Here is a 17,771-nt window from a genome sequence, read left to right on the forward strand (position 1 = left end):
CCAGATGTTGAACCACCAGGGACATGCCCTGATGTTCCAGCCATGTCCAAAGACAAATAGCCTCTTGACATAGGGTCCACAACCCCACCCAGCCCTGTTTGTTGCAGTACCACATGGCAGTGGTGTGGTCCGTGAACACCTGCACTACTCTTCCTTTGACAGAAGGAAGGAATGCCTTCAGTGCAAGACCAATCGCCTGGAGCTCCAAAAGGTTAAAATGGAACTTGGACTCCGCCGGAGACCAGAGGCCTCTGATTGGGGAAGGGAGAGGGATCTGCAGTTGACCCAATCCTGGTTCATTAGCCAACACTGCAATTGGTGTGCAGTGCTGTTAGACGGGGACCCGGAGGGTCGGCCGAGCAAGGGGGAGAGGCCTCCTGGCGAGGGTCCTCTCCGGTAATCGTACGGACGAGTAACTTCCCCCCCACAGATGGACACCACACCAAGATAGGTTACGTATACTTTTATAGGTATTCTTAAGCAGGTTAACTTGACGATACAGTGAGGATCAGGATTCGAGGATCCCGTCAATTCTAGTCTCTTTGGGAAAAGGGGTAGCGGGACAGTCTGAGTACAGGTCCGGTACGAGGTTAGCAGGGGTGGAGCTCACAATCCTCGAGCTGGAGGGTTCGCAAGGAGGGGCCGCGGCAGCGCCAGCAGGCCTTCAAGATGGTTCACGAAGAGGATGAGCCGCGGCAGCGCCAGCAGGCCTTCAAGATGGTTCACGAAGAGGATGAGCCGCTGCAGCGCCAGCAGGCCTTCAAGATGGTTCACGAAGAGGATGAGCCGCGGCAGCGCCAGCAGGCCTTCACGATAGTTTACGATGAGGATGAGCCGCGGCAGCGCCAGCAGGCCTTCAAGATAGTTCACGAAGAGGAGCCGCAGCAGCGCCAGCAGGCCTCCAAGGATGAGTTCGTCTCGGTGTCTCTCGACTCCAGTACACAACTGCCTTCCTGCTCTGGAGCTGCCCCAGTTATAGGTCTGGCGCCCTTTGATGCCCGGACCCTCGCACTTGGAGGTCCCGGATGAGGGAGTCCAGACACCCAGCAGGGGGGTGGAGCCAGCGCCAAGGGAGGCCGAGGGTGATAGAAACCGGGCGGAGGGGAGCCATCGACACTCCTTCGCCCATTGACTTGCCAAGTGGTCTCTCTACCCCCTGGGTGGATGGTGGTGCCTCGATGTCGGGGCCTGGCTGGGCCCGAGGCCGAGGTCGACCCGAGGCCACGAGGCCTGGTCGTGGAGTGTCCAAAATGGCGGCTGGGCCGGAGACAGTGGTTCGGGAAGGGACCCGGGCCAGCCGAGACTGTCGTGTTCAGGAGCCGAGGTTCCGTCGGGAAAGGGTCGTGGGTTGACCCGACGGGTTGCAGGAGTGGTTCTTGTCCAGGAAACAGGGGTCCGCGACCCGCCATGCGGGGAGGGGTCGGGCCTGCCACGAGGCCTGTCCAACAAGTGCCCTCCGAGATCTGGCGCAATCGGAAAGATTTCCCTGATACTGTGCCCACTGGAACTTCAGGTCCCACTGCAGAGCCCGCATATGCCACCAGGCATAGTCCACCAGCAGGATGCATGAGGCCCAGTAGCCCCAGGGTCATTCTGCCCAAAACTCGGGATAGGGGATGAAAGATTGGAATCATAGCCCGAATATCCCAGACTCGCTGCTCGGGAAGATAAGTCCAAAACTGTGCTGTGTCCAGTGCCGCTCCGATGAAAAGGAGGTTCTGAGAGGAAATCTGGTGTGACTTCGGCACATTGATGGTGAATCTCAGCGAATGCAGGAGGTCGGTTGTAGTCTGGAGGTGGGAGACGACAGCCTGGGGTGAACCCGCCTTCAACAGCCAGTCGAGGTAGGGGGAAGACTGGAACCCCTTATCTGCTCAGATGGGCTGCCACCACCGCCATCACTTTTGTGAACACCAGAGGGGCACTGGTAAGGCCAAAGGGGAGCACGGTAAATTGAAAGTCCTCAAGGCCTACCGTGAACCATAGGTACCGCCTGTGAGCCGGCAGAATGGGAATGTGAAAAGAAGCGTCCTGCAAGTCCAACGCTACTATCTAGTCTCCAGGGACCTGAGCCAATGTCAATATTTTGAACTTCTGATGTTTCTGAAATCCAAGATAGGGCGCAGGCCCTTGTCCTTCTTGAGCTCCAGAAAGTAATGGGTATAACAACCACAACTTAGTTCTGGGGCAGGAACTTGCTCGGTGGCTCCCTTGGCCTAGAGAGCTGTCACTTCCTGGCGGAGAAGGGCCAAGTGATCCTCCGACATGCCATGGAATTGAGGTGGCATGGATGGAGTGGTAGTCTTAAATGGGAGGTAGTAGCCCCTTTGGACTATCTGCAAAACCCATCTCTCCGACTTAATGTTGAGCCAGTGGGGGTGGTGATGGTGGATCCTGCTGCCCACTGGTGAATGGTGGGCCTGAAAGGTTGGACTTGTAGGCTGCTGCACAGAGGGCACTGGTGGACTGGCCTGCCCGCTGGTCCCCACACCCACAAAGGTGGGTCCGACGTCCCTGGCCGCGCAGAGACTGGACAGCTTGTGCAGGCCTGTGGCTCTGGACGGAACATGGCGGGGCACCCCTTCTGTAGCCATGAAAGGGGTTAAAAGCAGACTGCGAGGGGTGAGAGGTAGAATTGAGGCCCATGGAAATGGCCGTAGCCCTTAAAGCGCTCGAGAGCGTTGTCTGCTTTGTCACCAAACAAGCCACGGCTATCAAGGGCATGTCCAAAAGTGTAGCTTAGACATTACCCGAAAAGCCAGTGGACCTCAGCCAGGCATAGCGTCTCAAGGTTACTGATGTTGAAATTGTCCTGCCCAGCGAGCCGGCGGTGTCCACCCAACATCGTTTGGCGAACTTGGCTGCGTCTCTCCCTTTCGCAACTGCACAAGAGAGCACGGCCCGGGCCTCTTCCAGGCACTGTGGCGGCACCTGTGCAACCATGTCCCACATAAAATGGGAGTAAAGGCCCAAGAGACATGCAGTGTTCACCGCCCGCAGTCCTAAGCTGGAGGAAGAAAACATTTTCTTCCCAAGATGGTCCAGCTTCTTGGATTCCCTATCAGGTGAAGCGGGAGGGAATGCGCCTTTGAGAGTCGAGGCTTGGATAATAAAGCACTCGGGGGTAGGGTGTTTGGACAAAAAAATGGGGTCGCCCCAATCATCCTATCCACATCCTATCCTATCCTGTGTTGGGCGTGGACCAAGTGCCCAAAAGAATGTCCATGAGGACCTCATTGAACGGCAGCAGGGGGTTCTGAAGAAGCCGCCGCCGGTTGAAGCAACTCGTCAGGAGGTTAGTCCTGACCGCCAACATAGGAAGCTCCAGATTTAAGGCCTCGGCCGCCCTACGCAGCACCACTGCATTTGATGCACCCCCGTAGCCACTGTAGGGGGAGATAGCATGTCAAGATCTGGGGAGGTGTCCAGACCACTGGCCTATCCCCAACTCCTCTCTCCAGTCCAGTTCTTCTAAATGGTCTGCCAGAGGGTCCACAGACCCCTCCCAGTCCTCTTCTGGTGCCACTCAGAGCAATAGGGAACACAAGGGGAGAACAGGGGTGCAAAAGTACCAGTCAACGCCGGTCCGGCTCTGTGTTCACATCGAGTGGGAGGCTGGGGTCGATGTTGGTTGGGGACACAACCGGCGTCAGAGGGGGAGGATGTGTTGCCAATGGATTTGGCGCAGGAGGTGTTAGGTCAACCAGAGCCGATCTGGATCCAGGCCTGAATCCCTGCGGCACCGGAGCCGAAGGCATAGAACCCCAAGCCGAGTCTGCGGGGCCCGAGCGCGCAATGCCCAAAGATGGAGTGGAGGTCTTCGTAAAAACTACAAAGTTGGGCAGGGGTCGCTCCATTTCCCGGGAAAGGTGGGAGGCTCGGACCTGACACAACAGGCTCTGCGGCGTAGCCGTGTGACTACCTTATACATCCTGCGTTGTGTCGGCCGACGGATGGGGTGAACGCAAAGAGTGACGGTGGTTCTTTGCCTTCTTCTTGTGCTTCGACTTACCCATAGACTTCGTTGTTTGAAGGTACTAGGTACTCAGAGTTTTTGTTAAACATACATACATACATATAACGTGGGCTTGACTTTTCAGTGCTTATGACTTTAATGAGCATACCCCCGGAAGAGAATTTGGATTACAGGTAATTAACTTATCATTTTCTGTCTTCGAGCAGCTATGCAGTGTACCAAGCCTTCTTGTCTTATTTACGCATACATTCTCGCTCATTTCGAAACTCCAATGTTTTGTTTTATTAAAAAGTTTTTAACCAAAAGCAAAATCTACTTTTAAGAAATACTGATTCCAGGTGAGCCAGAGTGCTTCAGAAGAGACAGCAGCTCGTTTCCTTTTTTAAATTCAGCGGCGTGCCTCTGTCGCATATGGATGGGACTGCGCTCAGGTTTAAATCTCAATCCTTTAGGACGTAGACTACAACATGTGGTTCCTGAATTAATGAAGATTTAAATTTACTAACTTGCATGCTAGTCTTTTCATTGAACTTTAGTCAGTTGTAATTTTCTAACAGAGAACAAATAAATCACACACTTATTGCGGGAAGTGTGGGCTGCCTTATTGTCATGGCGCCCATGGTTTTATTTATAAGAAAAAGGGTTAGGGCAAATGATTAAACATACTTTATGTACATCGATAATTATAGCAAAAATATATTGCAATTAACAGTTTACATGCAAAGCTTTAATGAAAGCGATTAACCATAATCACCTATAGCAGAGTCAGTCAGTTTTGAAAATACAGTAAAGTGCCAGAGCAGGAATTTGGGACTTATTAGAATTCTATTACTGAGACGAGAATTCTGCGTTTGCGTGTACACAAACAGTTATGCCACCAGTACATATTACACTTTTATTATTTATTCAAAATTACATTTAATTTTTCAACAACTATCAAGTGCAATAAGATATTCGAGTTGGGGGGAGGGGGAACAGACCGTAACCATCTTCTTAAAGTGCATGCAAGCCATTTACAGTGTCACATTCGGAGAGGCTGTTGATGGTTCTCTGTTTTGTCATTTTAGCTGGAACCATGGTGTGCTCTGACACAAACGTCTTATTGTGGTTTCAATCAAATACGTGTCTGTCTACAATGGGTTTTATTAATACAAAACTATGGCAGAGATTCCAATAGTGGCTGCTTTTCTTGAACCAGTTTGTCTATTAAGTACACAACAAATAAAGCAAAGAAGCCGCCGCGTCCCGGATTGACAATGGTTTGAATCATAAAATATTTATTCCCTTGCGAAAATAGTAACTGCGTTTATTTTGCCATAGGTAATTTTTTTATTTATTTGTGTAACCATAGTTAAGGCTTTTTTCTATTCTTATGGAATTTTTGGAAATGTACGAACCTAAAAGGATGTTGTTTTCTGCAAAAGAAGTTATAAAGAAAAAGTATATACATTTATGTTGAAGCTCTAAATAACCATTTGTTTGTCACTATGAGCCACGCAGGTAAAACCATGAAAATGTAATAGACCTTAACTAGAAAATGTTGCAGAGGAGATTCTGTCAGCAGTGAGAAAGTTCCTTTTGTATTCTTGATTTTTTTTTTGTAAAATGTAGCGATACCAGAATTCACAATCAATGAGCAAATTAATAATGATTTGAACCATGTTTTTCTTGTGAAAGATTGTAGTTCTACCAGCCACACAAATGAATTTCTATGTCTCCTGAGAAGTTCAGTTATTAAAATTAACACAAGCATCTAAGTACTTAATGTTTTTCGTTTTTTCTCCAGGTGAAGCTTTGGACATCTATCAAATTATTGAATTAACCAATGGCTCGCTAGTAAAAGGAAAGTGAATAAGATCGACAGCTATGAGTGCGTTGTATGCACTCTACTTACTCCCGTGGAGTCAATACTTCAGAGGTTCCTGTTCGGAAGGACACAATTTCAGTTTTTGAATGGATTTGAGGACAGCCTCGGTACAGCCCGAGTCATGAAGCTTTCTGAGGGGCAGAGATTTATTTTCAGTTTAAAGCATGAGATGACGAAAATTCCGTATTTTGTTAAGATATTTACTTAATAACGTCCTATACATTTGAAAACGTTAAAATGCACCGAGGTATCAATAAACAATATTTTGTTACCCTAAATCCAGCAGTAAGCATTTTATTTTAGTGTAAATGTGTTCCTGCTTCTACTTTTTTGTCCTTTTCATCTTCAATAAAGTCAATATCAGCCTCTATAAATACATGTGAAATTTATCAAAACATCTGAAGGCTTTCCAGAGTTCTGCGTTTCATTAGCAAAAACTGTAGGAGTTAGTGCTAAAGAGAGACCAAGGAGTAGCTGTGGTTTACATTTAGGAAGCAACTTCATTTCTTTCTTCTTTTCTTTTTTGGTTCTTGGCTCACCACTGGCTCCTCTGTTGCAGCAGTCTGAGAAACAAATTAAAAATGTCAACAGAAATAGCTCAACCGCCCCCCCCCCAAAAAAACATGATTAGGAAAATATTAAATAAAATACTGGATGACTAGGTGCAGGGTGTATGTCTTGTACCTCGAAACAAGAAATATGATTGGTGAACCAATAGCTTAGCTTTGAACACTTGTCGGAATGGTAAATTGACTTTTAACATCTAAATACATACCCTAAATATGTTCCTGAATAGTTTAATACAGTACCGGGATTTTCTATGTACAGGTTAATTGTATACAGATTATTCTAATTTCCGAAGCATAGCAAAAAATAGATATTTGTATTGCCAACTGCACTGCGCTTAAAAGTGGAAAGCAAGTTTTAATCCTGGAAACAGGCATTTAGAAATGTTACCAGCGCTAGTCTTAACACTAACTTGTAAAAAGGCTCTGTTAAAAATTCTGTCATGAACTATGGTAGTAATATAGTGACCATTCTTACCTCGTCATTGTCTCCATTTTCAGTATCTTCTGCTTCTTTTTCTTTCATAACAGCATCCAGCGATGCTGCGTTTATCCTAAAATCGCGTGATGTACTTAGCTTCATGTACTGCATTAAGTTCACCTTTTGTACAAACCAAAGAAAAAACAATTTACAGAGAGATGAACTTACATTCTTCAATAAAAGAGATGACAAGATGGTCTTCAATTATATGTTAAAGAGCCGTAAATGGAACAGTCAACATCTATCAGTAGCACTTTGTACCTCATAGACTAGAGATACAAACTGCCCAAGTGGAGAAGAACAACTACCTTACCTATTGCACTTTATGGCAGATTCCTCACTTCAGAATATTCCCCAAGCACCTGACCGGATCCATAAACATTTTTCAGCATTGCATTCACACGCTGCTAGGTGGCGCTGTGCGCCTCTGTACTACCCTGGAAGTGATGGAGCTGAGTCCACATATACGTGAGGCAGGTGTGCGTGTGTGTTTGTGTGTGACTGTTGGGAACAGAGCATGAGACAAAGAAAAGCATGGGGGAATCTTTGATTCCAACGACTGCAATTGTCTTGGAATCTAATTTCACAATTGCAAGGCCTGAGTAAAACCATCCCTGTCCAGTACCATGCGTCAGGTGTTACAGTGCCTGAGCTGAACTCTGCATTGCAGTCACTGTCTACAGTCTGCACAAAGCGGAGTTCAACGTCAGCGAGGCTGGCTCAGGCTCTTCATCTGTGGCCTCCATTTCTGGTGCTTTGGAGTAGTTTTAAGATCTTCTGAGAGTTTCTCGTTGCTCAAATGGATGTAATTTCTGATATTTATGTTTCCCTCGTCTTTCATTGCTTAATGCTGCTCCTAAAAAAGTGTCACTCATAGTCTTGAAATGTCACTCATAATTCCACTGAATTTATGAAAATGTCACACATGAGCAATCTGAAACCTTGGCAGCTATGTATTTCCCTTTCTGCACCCTCAGATACAGAGCATGCAGTTGTTGGTACCAGTGTGCTGAACACTAAAGTGGGACCTTTTTAAATGTTAAAAGAAAGCCACTCCAAAAAATAGGGAGGTGGATGAGTAATCTGCAGTTAGAGTATCCACCAGAAAGAGTGTTACCACTCTTCTGATCTGTATGTAAATACCTCTTTTTGTATGGTCACCCTAAAGTTTTTGGACAGATGCTTCTGGTTTTTCAACTCTGGAGAAGAATCTCGCCATCTTGGGTAGAATTGTGCATCCTGGGATAGCCATATGCCACACTCAACAGGAAGTGGTTGCCAGGTGGGAGGGAACCTGGTAGCCCATCGGCTACCAACCGTTTCCTGCTCTGAGGGCACTTTCCAAGCATAAAAAGTGCACCCCTGACACCCAGACCTCGGATCTCAACCGACTTGGAAGGACTGCCCTGCTGCACAGAGGGATCAGTAAAGAAAGGCTGCGCCGACTAGGACTGCACCTGGTGGCTTGCAAAGAGAGGGAATGTGCCGGTCCTGCTCAGGGAGAAACTGTCTCCAGATCATAGTCAAACCAAATGAACTCAAAGGCCAGCCAACAGACCTCCTGTTCGTAGCATCAGAACAGTTAAAGAAGCTTGCTGAGACAAGTTGGTAGCACAAAGTCTTCAGGTCGCAACCATAAGTAGCACGCAGCACCGAGGACCAAGACCGATGCACCGAGTTAAAGGGGGTGGTAGGTGTATTACAAGGTGAGGTAGCACAACCACACCATATAATACACCCAGTTCCTCACATGATGGATACTTCTGAAAGCAGATTCCTCACCTTGAAATAAATGCCAAAAGCAGTTCCCTCCCAAGTTGAAAAGTCTGTGGAGAAGATCCAGACCAAAAAGGCCTGCAGGACCAAGAGGGCAAAGTCTGCTTCCCACTGGACTTAGCTACCAAGGTAGCAGTGGTTTGAGAATCACTGACACCAATATTACAGACAGGCATAAGTCGCGCAAAGGCACTCAGCGAGGCAAAGTAGTAGTAGCAGCCTTAGCCCTAGTGAAATGAGCTCTCACACCTTCCAGGGGCTGCTTCTTGGCCAGTGTGTAGCAGACCTATATTGAGAGGACTATCCACTTCGGCAAGGTCCTCTTCTGCACAACTTTCCCTTTCTTCCATTCAGAGAACCATACAAAATAACAAGTTACTTACCTTTGGTAACAATGTATCTGTAAGAGACATAAGTTAGTTATAGATGCACTACCTTAGAATTATCCCCCGCCATCAGACTAGATCCGGAGAATTGTTTTCTTAGCAGTACCCATGCACATCGATGGGTGTCGTCGGTCGACTCCAGTCCATCATCGGCGTTGTGGTCGCCGGGATGACGTTGCGATGCCTACTTAAAAGCCGCACCTGTACTCTAACATCAGTTCTAACACGACTTTCCACGCCAGAAGCGCAGAGCCATGAAAGACACTGACCACTAGTGCTCCACAACTGTAACGGAATCCCTATCCCTAGAACTTAGTACGCAGAGTGGGGACAATGGATGGGGTGGTAAAGAATCTATAACTAACGTATGTCTCTTATGGATAGATCAATACTGAAGGTAAGTAACTTGTTCATCTGAAAGAGACAGTTATAGATTCCTTACTTTAGAATAGAGACCCCAGCAATACCAACCCCGGAGGAGTGACTGCAAACTAAGTTCACACCAGAAAGTCCTGGAGATCAGAACGGTCAAAATAGCCAGTTAAATGTATGCATAGATGCACATGTGACCGCCTGGCAGATGTTAAGGAGGGGGACTCCACGTGCCAAAACAGTGGTTGCTGCCATAACCCTAGTGGAATGAGCACGCAGCCCAACTGATGTTCCTTGAGAGCTGAGACTTCCTGGCGGAGAAGTGTCAAATGATCCTCCAACATGCAATCGAAAGACAGTAGCATGGATAGAGGGGTAGTCTCGAAGGGGAGGGAGTAGCCACTTCGGACTATGCAAAACCCATCTGTCCGATGTGATCGATTGCCAGTGGGGGAGGTGATGGCAAATACTTCTGCCCCCAGGCCGTTTATGGCCCTGAAGAACAAGTTACTTAACTTCGGGAACGATATATCTGTAAGAGACATAGATTAAATATAGATTCCTTACCTTTAGAATTACCCCCAGGCGTCAGACTGGATCCGTAGAATTGTTTTGTACGCAGTACCCCTGCACGCCAAAAAGTGTTGTCGGTCGGCTCAGAGGGGGAGTCAAGTGCGACTTCGGCATATTGATGGAAAACCCCCGCGAATGCAGGACTGCAGGAGGTCGGCCGTAGTCTGGAGGTCTTCAACGGCCAGTCGTCGAGATAGGGGAAGACTGGAACCCCTGATCTGCGCAGATGAGCTGGGACCACCGCCATCACTTTCGTGAACACCCGAGGGGCGCTGGTAAGGGCAAAGGGGAGCACTGTGAACTGAAAGTGCTTGTGGCCTACCGTGAACCGCAGGTAACGCCAGCAGGACGGGGATGTGAAACTAAGCATCCTGCAAGTCCAACGCTACCATTCAGTCTCCAGGGTCGAGGGCAGACAGAACTTGAGCTAGCGTCAATATTGTTAACTTCTCCTTCCGGAGGAAGCAGTTGACGTTCCTGAGAACCAAGATAGGATGCAGGACTTTGTCCTTCTTGGGCACCAGAAAGTAGTGGGAATAGCAACCATAACCTACTTCTATGGTAGGAACTTGCTCGATGGTTCCCTTGGCCAAGAGAGACGAAACTTCCTGGTGGAGCAGGGCCAGATGATCCTCCGACATTCGACGGTTCTGAGGTGGCATGGCCGGCGAGAGGGGGGGGGGAGGATGGGAGGGGGTAATCTCGAAGGGGAGGAAGTAGCCCCTTCGGACCATCTGCAAAACCCACCTGTCCAACACGATGGTGTACCAGTAGGGGAGGTAATGTTGACTCCTGCCGCCCGCTGGCGGCCCTGAAAGGGCGGACTAGGAGGGTTTGGAGGCTGCTGCAGAGGGGGCGAGGTGGACTGGCCCGCTCGCTGGCCCCCAGACTAATGGCGGTGGGTCCCACGTCCCTGGCAATTCAGGGGTTGAACAACTTGCGCCAGCCTTTGGCTCTGGGTGGAACGTGGCGAGCACCCCTTCCGTAGTCACAAAAGGGGCGAAAAGCAGACTGTGCAGGGCGGGTGGTGGAAAGGACCTGGCCGTAGCCCGAGAGTCCTTGAAGCTCTCTAGCGCGCAGTCTGCTTTGTCGCCGTGCAGACAACTGCCATCAAAGGGCATTTCCATTAGGGTAGCTTGGACATCCCCGGAAAAACCAGTCGACCTCAGCCAGGCGTAGTGTCGGGGGCTACCGACGTTGAAATGTTCTGCCTAGCAAGTCGGCGGTGTCCAGTCCACATTGTATGGTACACTTGGCTGCATCTCTCCCTTCGGCGACTGCACGGGAAAGCACGGCCCGGGCTGCCTGCGGGCACTGGGGCAGCACCTGTGCTATCGTATCCCACAAAGAGTCGGTGTAACGGGCCAACAGACATGCAGTGTTTACCAACCGCAGTCCCAAGCTGGAGGAAGAAAACATAATCTTCCCAAGATGGTACAGCTTTTTGGATTCCCTATCAGGGAATGCGCCTTTGGAGGTTGAGGCTTGGACCACCAAGCTCTCAGGGGTGGGGTGTTGGAAGAAGAAAGTAGGGTCGCCCGGAACCGGGCAGTGGTGTCGGGCAATCATCCTATCCACTGGAGCCCTGTTTTGGGCCTGGACCAGGTGCCCAAAGGATGTCAGTTAGGGCTTCATTAAATGGCAGCAGGGGCTCGGAAGAGCTCGCTTCCGGTTGAAGCACCTGTCAGGAGGTTAGTCCTGACCACCACCGTAGGTAGCTCGAGAGCCTCAGCCTCCCTACGCAACACCACTGCGTAAGAAGCTCCCTCCTCCGTAGCCATGGTAGGAGAAGACAACATGCCAAGGTCTGGGGAGTTATCCAGAAAGAGTTATCCTCTTTCCAGTCGGGATCATGCTCCAACTGGTCAGTTAAAGGATCTCCAGACCCCTGCCAGTCCTCCTCTGGTTGCAAATCTTGCCTGAAAGAACCAGGGGAGAACATGGGTACAAAGGAACCCGTCAGCGCCAGATCCGGTGTCTGTCGACGTTGGTCTGGCTCTGTTTCCACATCAGGGTGGAGGCCGGGGTCGACCCCAGCTGGGGACACAACCGGCGGTGGCTGTGGACGTGGTGCCGGTGGAGGAGTTATGAGGTCGACCGGCGCCGATACCGACAAAAGCTCCTCCCGAATGGCGCAACCTGTACCGGTGGCACAGAGTGGGTGAAGGATGGGTATTACAGAGTGGCATACCTTTTGATGAAGTAAGTGTGGGGTGCCACGCCCTGGGGTGATATTCTCAAGACCAACAACTTAAATTATTATAATAGCATGGAAAACCACTCGAGTCAGTTGCGGCTTTGGAGTGCGTGCAACGTGTAAATGTAATAGCTATGCTTTGAATTAGAATTAGGGGGGCACAACTGTTGGACATTGAATAACAGAACCTCTACAAATGTTGGTGCGTTAAGAGACATTATCAACTAAATATCTAATGACTAGTTCACACACCAAACACACAAAAGGGTGTGTTTACTTGTAATGAATTCAGAAACTGGTTGTCTATGTATTACCATCACAAGATAGTACAACAAAACAATGCAACTGTTACCCCATGAATGGCAGCCCTACACATGAGGATGCAAGCTGATTTTGACTACTAAAATGAATCATTATAAACGGTTTACTTCATAGAAGGATGAAGTACTCAAAACAACAGTAACTAAAGAGACTTGTTCCCTGTTTAGAAATCAACTATCCCTAAAACAAAAACAAGAAATAGGTACAGAGAATATAGAGATTAGATCAATTGTATCAGCTTCTCACTTGTAATTATATATATTACACCGTTTAAAGAGAAAGTTCAGAGTCAAGGATATATATGTCCTATATAAAAGATGGAGCCTAATGATAGGTTTAAGAGGGCCCCTTGGTCTTACCACTAGGGTTCACATGGAGTGCTCCATAGTCAGGATACTGCCAAAAGAGAGCACCTCCATGAACACGGCTATTATGCCACTGATATATCAATAAGTCTTGGTGTCACCTGGTTGTTTCCAGGTAATTTTAGAAATATTTCACATACCATATGGATTTAATTTTAGTTTCTTTTTCTGATTATATTGCCAAATCAGGTATCAAGTTCTCACTTAATGAGTTTCAGGTAGGACTCACCTGAGCTATCTAATAAGTTAGCCTCACACTCTGGAACATCTATGGTTCATTATTAATACTATCACATAGTCTACCAATAGGGATCCATAAGCCCAGAAGAATGCCCCAGGCAATTTAGGCTAACATAAATGGGCAGACACATGCTGCCAGTCAAGGAACATATGCAAAATGTCATGACAACATGTAGCAGGACTACAACCCCACCCAAGAACAATGAAGGGGAGCCAGTCCCAAGACAACTAGGGAACAACAGACCTCCAAGGCCACAGAGTGTGACAACCCCCCCAAGGGAGCCAGGGCAGGGCACGGCCAAATGACCCAAACCCAGAGGATAGCAGAGGGGCCGGGACCCTTAGGAAGAATAGAGAGGGAAGGGAGGGACGAAAGTAAAGGCAAGCCTCAATCCTGGAGCAACCAGAGCAGAGGAGCACAGGAGTACCTATAGACCCAGCCTCTAAAGAGCCAAAGAAGAAGAGGGAACAAGAAACAAGACAAAGCATCTTGTCAAAAGAGCGAAAGAATGCACTCACTCATCATAGCCATACACCGGGAGGCGAGTGCAGAAGGCCAAGCCAAAAGGTCCTCGCAGAACGGGGAGGAAGGGCGGGCCATGAAGTAATCTGTGGCTAGAATCGTCTCTACCAGATACATCGTTACCGAAGGTAAGTAACGAATATGCTACTTACCAGTATGCATCTGTTCTTGGCATGTAGGGCTGCTGACATTCATATCTGTGCATAGATCGCCGCCTTGTGTTGGGTCCGGATGATTGCACATTGTTGTCCTGGAAGAGTCTTCGAAGTATCACGAGATAGGTGGCTCCTCCCCTGGACTACAGTGCGCATGGGCATCGACTCCATCCTCAGATTGTTTTTAGCCATTGTGACCAAGATGGAGTGAAACTAAGTGAATGATGACCATGCTAGAAGTATGTGTGAATTCTGCAGCTGCTACAGGCGCCGTGGAGGAGGGCGGGCGATATGAATGTCAGCAGCCCTACATGCCAAGAACAGATGCATACTGGTAAGTAGCATATTCGGTTCGAGGCATGTGGGCTGCTGAATTCATATCTGTGCATAGAATACATAGCAGTCCCTCCATTAGCGGCGGCCGCCCGTGCCAGCTGCAGGAGTTTGGAAAAGTGTTTTCAGAACAGCCTGCCCTACAGCTGCCTGCTGTTTGGAATGCACATCAACACAATAATGCTTTGTAAATGTGTGTGTGGTAGACCATGTGGGTGCTTTACATATGTCTTCCAAAGGGATATTTCCAAGGAAAGCCATGGAGGCCCCCAACTTTCTGGTGGAATGGGCCCGTGGTGGAATGGTGAGAGTACGTTTGGCTTTCAGATAGCAGATCTGAACACATTTAACTATCCACCTAGCGATACCAGCTTTGGAAATGGGGTTACCTTTGTGTTGTGGCGCAAAGGCAACAAAGCGTTGTGTAGTCTTCCTAAATTCCTTGGTCCTATCAATGTAATACATTAAGGCCCTTTTGACGTCAAGGGTGTGGAGCATTTTCTCCGCCAATGACTCAGGATTTTGGAAGAACACAGGTAATTCAATAGTTTGGGTAATATGGAATTGAGATGCTACCTTAGGAAGGAATTTAGGGTTAGTGGGAAGCACCACCCTGTTGGAATGAATTTGAATAAATGGCTCTTGTATAGTTAGTGCCTGGAGCTCACTAACTCGTCGCAGCAATGTAATTGCTATAAGAAAAGCCACTTTCCATGTCAAGAATTGAATCTCGCATGAATGCGGTGGTTCAAAGGGGGGACCCATCAGCCTGGTGAGGACCACATTGAGGTTCCACTCCGGAGCTGGCGGAGTCCGCGGAGGAATAACTCGCTTGAGCCCTTCCAGAAAGGCTTTAATAGCAGGCACTTTGAAAAGTGAGAGGTGCTGCCTGTTTTGAAGATAAGCAGCCATCGCAGAGAGATGTATGCGAATGGAAGCATAGGCCAAATTACATTTGTACAGATGGAAAAGATAACAAATGATGTTCTGAATAGATGCATCTAGCAGGTTAATGTTGTGGTCTGCACAGTAAATGACAAACCGCTTACACTTCGCTGCGTAGCATGCTCTAGTGGTGGGCTTTCTCGCCTCCCGGATGATGTCCATGCAGTCCGGAGGCAAGTTTAGGTAGCCAAACTCTAAGACCTCAGGAGCCAGATCGCCAGGTTGAGCTGTTGCGGATCTGGATGCTGAATGTCGCCATGGCTCTGCGTCAGAAGGCTGGGTGTGAGGCGTAGTCTCTGATGCGGTACCACAGACAGTTCTAGAAACGTGGTGTACCATGGTTGGCGAGCCCACGTTGGAGCAACCAGGATGAGAGTCATCGAGCGCTGCCGGAGTTTGCGTGCCACCAGCGGTATCAGAGGTGCTGGGGGAAAAGCGTACGCAAATCTGCCTGACTAGTTCATCCATATCGCATTGCCCTGCGACTGAGGGTGTGGAAACCTGGCGGCGAAGCTTTGGCATTTTGCGTTCTCCCTTGTGGCGAACAGGTCTATCTCTGGATGACCCCACTTTTGGAAGTACGGTTGGAGTACTGATGGATGCAACTCCCACTCGTGCATTTGGTGGCTGTACCTGCTGAGCAGGTCCGCCATCTGATTGTCCTTGCCCGGGAGGTGTTCTGCCATGAGGAAGATGTTCCTTTGAATGGCCCACTTCCACATGCTCTGAGCCAGATGAGACAGCTGCGGAGAGTGGGTACCTCCCTGCTTCTGAATGTAGTACATGGCTGTCATGTTGTCCGTCCGGATCAACACGACCTTGTTGCACAGATGTACTTTGAAAGCTTTTAGTGCCATGAAGATTGCCATCAGTTCCAGAACATTGATGTGCATCTTCCGTTGCTGTTGCGTCCATAGTACCTGCACAGTGTAATGGAGTACATGGGCTACCCATCCTTGGAGAGAAGCATCCGTCATCAGGATGATCTGTGGCACAGGCTCTTGGAACGGTCGTCCCTTGCAAAGGTTTTGTGGAGTCCACCAATGCAGAGAGTTGTACGCCCGACCGCTCACCAACACTAGGTCTTTCAACTGTCCGTGAGCCTGAGTCAACTGACGTGCTAAGCACTCCTGAAGTGGACGCATATGTAGTCTCGCGTGCTGGACTATGGTGATGCAGGAGGCCATCATGCCTATGAACTGCATGAACACTCTTGCTGGAAGCGAGTGTTGAGGTCTGAACTTCTGTATCAGCGATTGAATGCTGCTGACCCTCACTGAATTTGGCTGTGCTGTGGCTGCCAGAGTGTTTATTGTCGCACCCAGATACTGCCGTATGTGGGTGGGCTGGAGGTGGAATGTTGGGTAATTCAGTGAGAATCCCAGATCGTGAAGGAGGTGAATGGTGTGGGACATGTGGGCGGCACACTGCTGGGCTTACTTCGCCTGGATGAGCCACTCGTCCAGATAAGGGTAGACATGGATGTTCTGTCTCCTTAGGTGCGCCGCCACTGTCGCCAGGCACTTTGTGAACACCCTGAGTGCCGTGGTGACTCCGAAGGGCAAAACCATGAACTGGTAGTGTTGGTTTTGGATGGTGAACCGGAGATACTTCCTGTGTGATGGGTGCAGTGGAATGTGAAAATACGCATCCTTTAGGTTTAAAGTTGCGAGAAAATCCCCCTGACTGAGCAACGGGAGCACTTGCTGCAGGGTCAGCATATGGAAGTGCTCTGACAGGATGTACTGGTTGAGGGGCCTGAGGTCCAGGATGGGCCTGAGGGACCCGTACTTCTTTGGTATTAAGAAGTACAGGGAGTAGACCCCTGTGCCTCTTTCCTGCACAGGCACGAGCTCTATTGCTCCTTTTTGCAGCATGACGATGACCTCCTGCTGCAATAAGTGCAAATGCTCGGCAGACATAAGACGGTGTCTTGGGGGTATGTTGGGTGGAGTGGATATTAACTCCAGACAATAACCGTATTGTATACGTTTTCTGACCCACCTGTCTGTGGTGATGTTTTTCCAGACTGGCAGGAACTGCTGGAGTCTCCCCCCGACCGGTGTTGCGTGGTCGGGGGGCAGTGACAAGGCGTCACTGTTTGTTGGTGGCAGAGGATCTGGAGTTGTTGTTTCCACGACCTCTTCCCTTGGCGCTGTTACCACATACCCACCTCGACTCTTGTTGGTGTACTTGGACTGAGTGTTGCCTTTGTAGTACTGCGTGGTCTGGGAGAGCTGGCCTCTGGAAAGGCCTCTAGTGCTTGAGCGACGAAAAGACCCACCCCGAAACTGCTGGGACTGCAAGGCACCCATGGATTTAGAAGTTTCAGTGTCCTTTTTAATTTTTTCTAAGGTGGTGTCAACTTCCGGGCCAAACAGGTGATCTGGATTCACTGTTTGATTAAGGATGGTGGTTTGTATCTCTGGCTTAAATCCAGAGATTCTCAGCCAGGCATGTCGTTGTAGCATAACACTAGTGTTGACAGCCCTGGCTGCGGTGTCAGCCGCGTCCAGAGCGCATTTAATTGAAGCATTAGAGATCAGCTTCCCTTCCTGAATAAGCATCTCAGCTGCCTCCTTGTATTCATCAGGCAGGTGCTGCAACAGGGTCTCCAGCGTGTCATAGTGAGCCCTATCATACCTCGCCAGAAGCGCTTGTGTATTTGAAATGCGCCAGATGTTGGCCGCTTGTG

At 48.9% G+C, this 17,771-nt stretch overlaps 2 protein-coding genes across 4 annotated transcripts in view; one reads left to right on the forward strand and one right to left on the reverse strand.

Moving 5' to 3' along the window:
• Positions 1-6,121, forward strand: part of POLG (DNA polymerase gamma, catalytic subunit) — a 796,646-nt gene extending 790,525 nt beyond the window's left edge. For all 3 annotated transcript variants that reach the window (XM_086958137.1, XM_086958139.1, XM_086958138.1), the window contains exon 23: positions 5,763-6,121. In XM_086958137.1, coding sequence (XP_086814263.1) covers positions 5,763-5,827 — 65 coding nt within the window. In that variant the 3' untranslated portion in view covers positions 5,828-6,121. The remainder of the gene's footprint in view (positions 1-5,762) is intronic.
• FANCI (FA complementation group I) overlaps positions 4,557-17,771 on the reverse strand; it is a 636,131-nt gene continuing 622,916 nt past the window's right edge. The window contains exons 37-38 of the mRNA XM_086958134.1: positions 6,888-7,010; positions 4,557-6,406 (exon numbers count right to left, since the gene is read on the reverse strand). Coding sequence (XP_086814260.1) covers positions 6,344-6,406; positions 6,888-7,010 — 186 coding nt within the window. The 3' untranslated portion in view covers positions 4,557-6,343. The remainder of the gene's footprint in view (positions 6,407-6,887; positions 7,011-17,771) is intronic.

This window comes from Lissotriton vulgaris, chromosome 2_1 (genome assembly GCF_964263255.1).
Source record: "Lissotriton vulgaris chromosome 2_1, aLisVul1.2, whole genome shotgun sequence".
NCBI lineage: Eukaryota > Metazoa > Chordata > Amphibia > Caudata > Salamandridae > Lissotriton > Lissotriton vulgaris.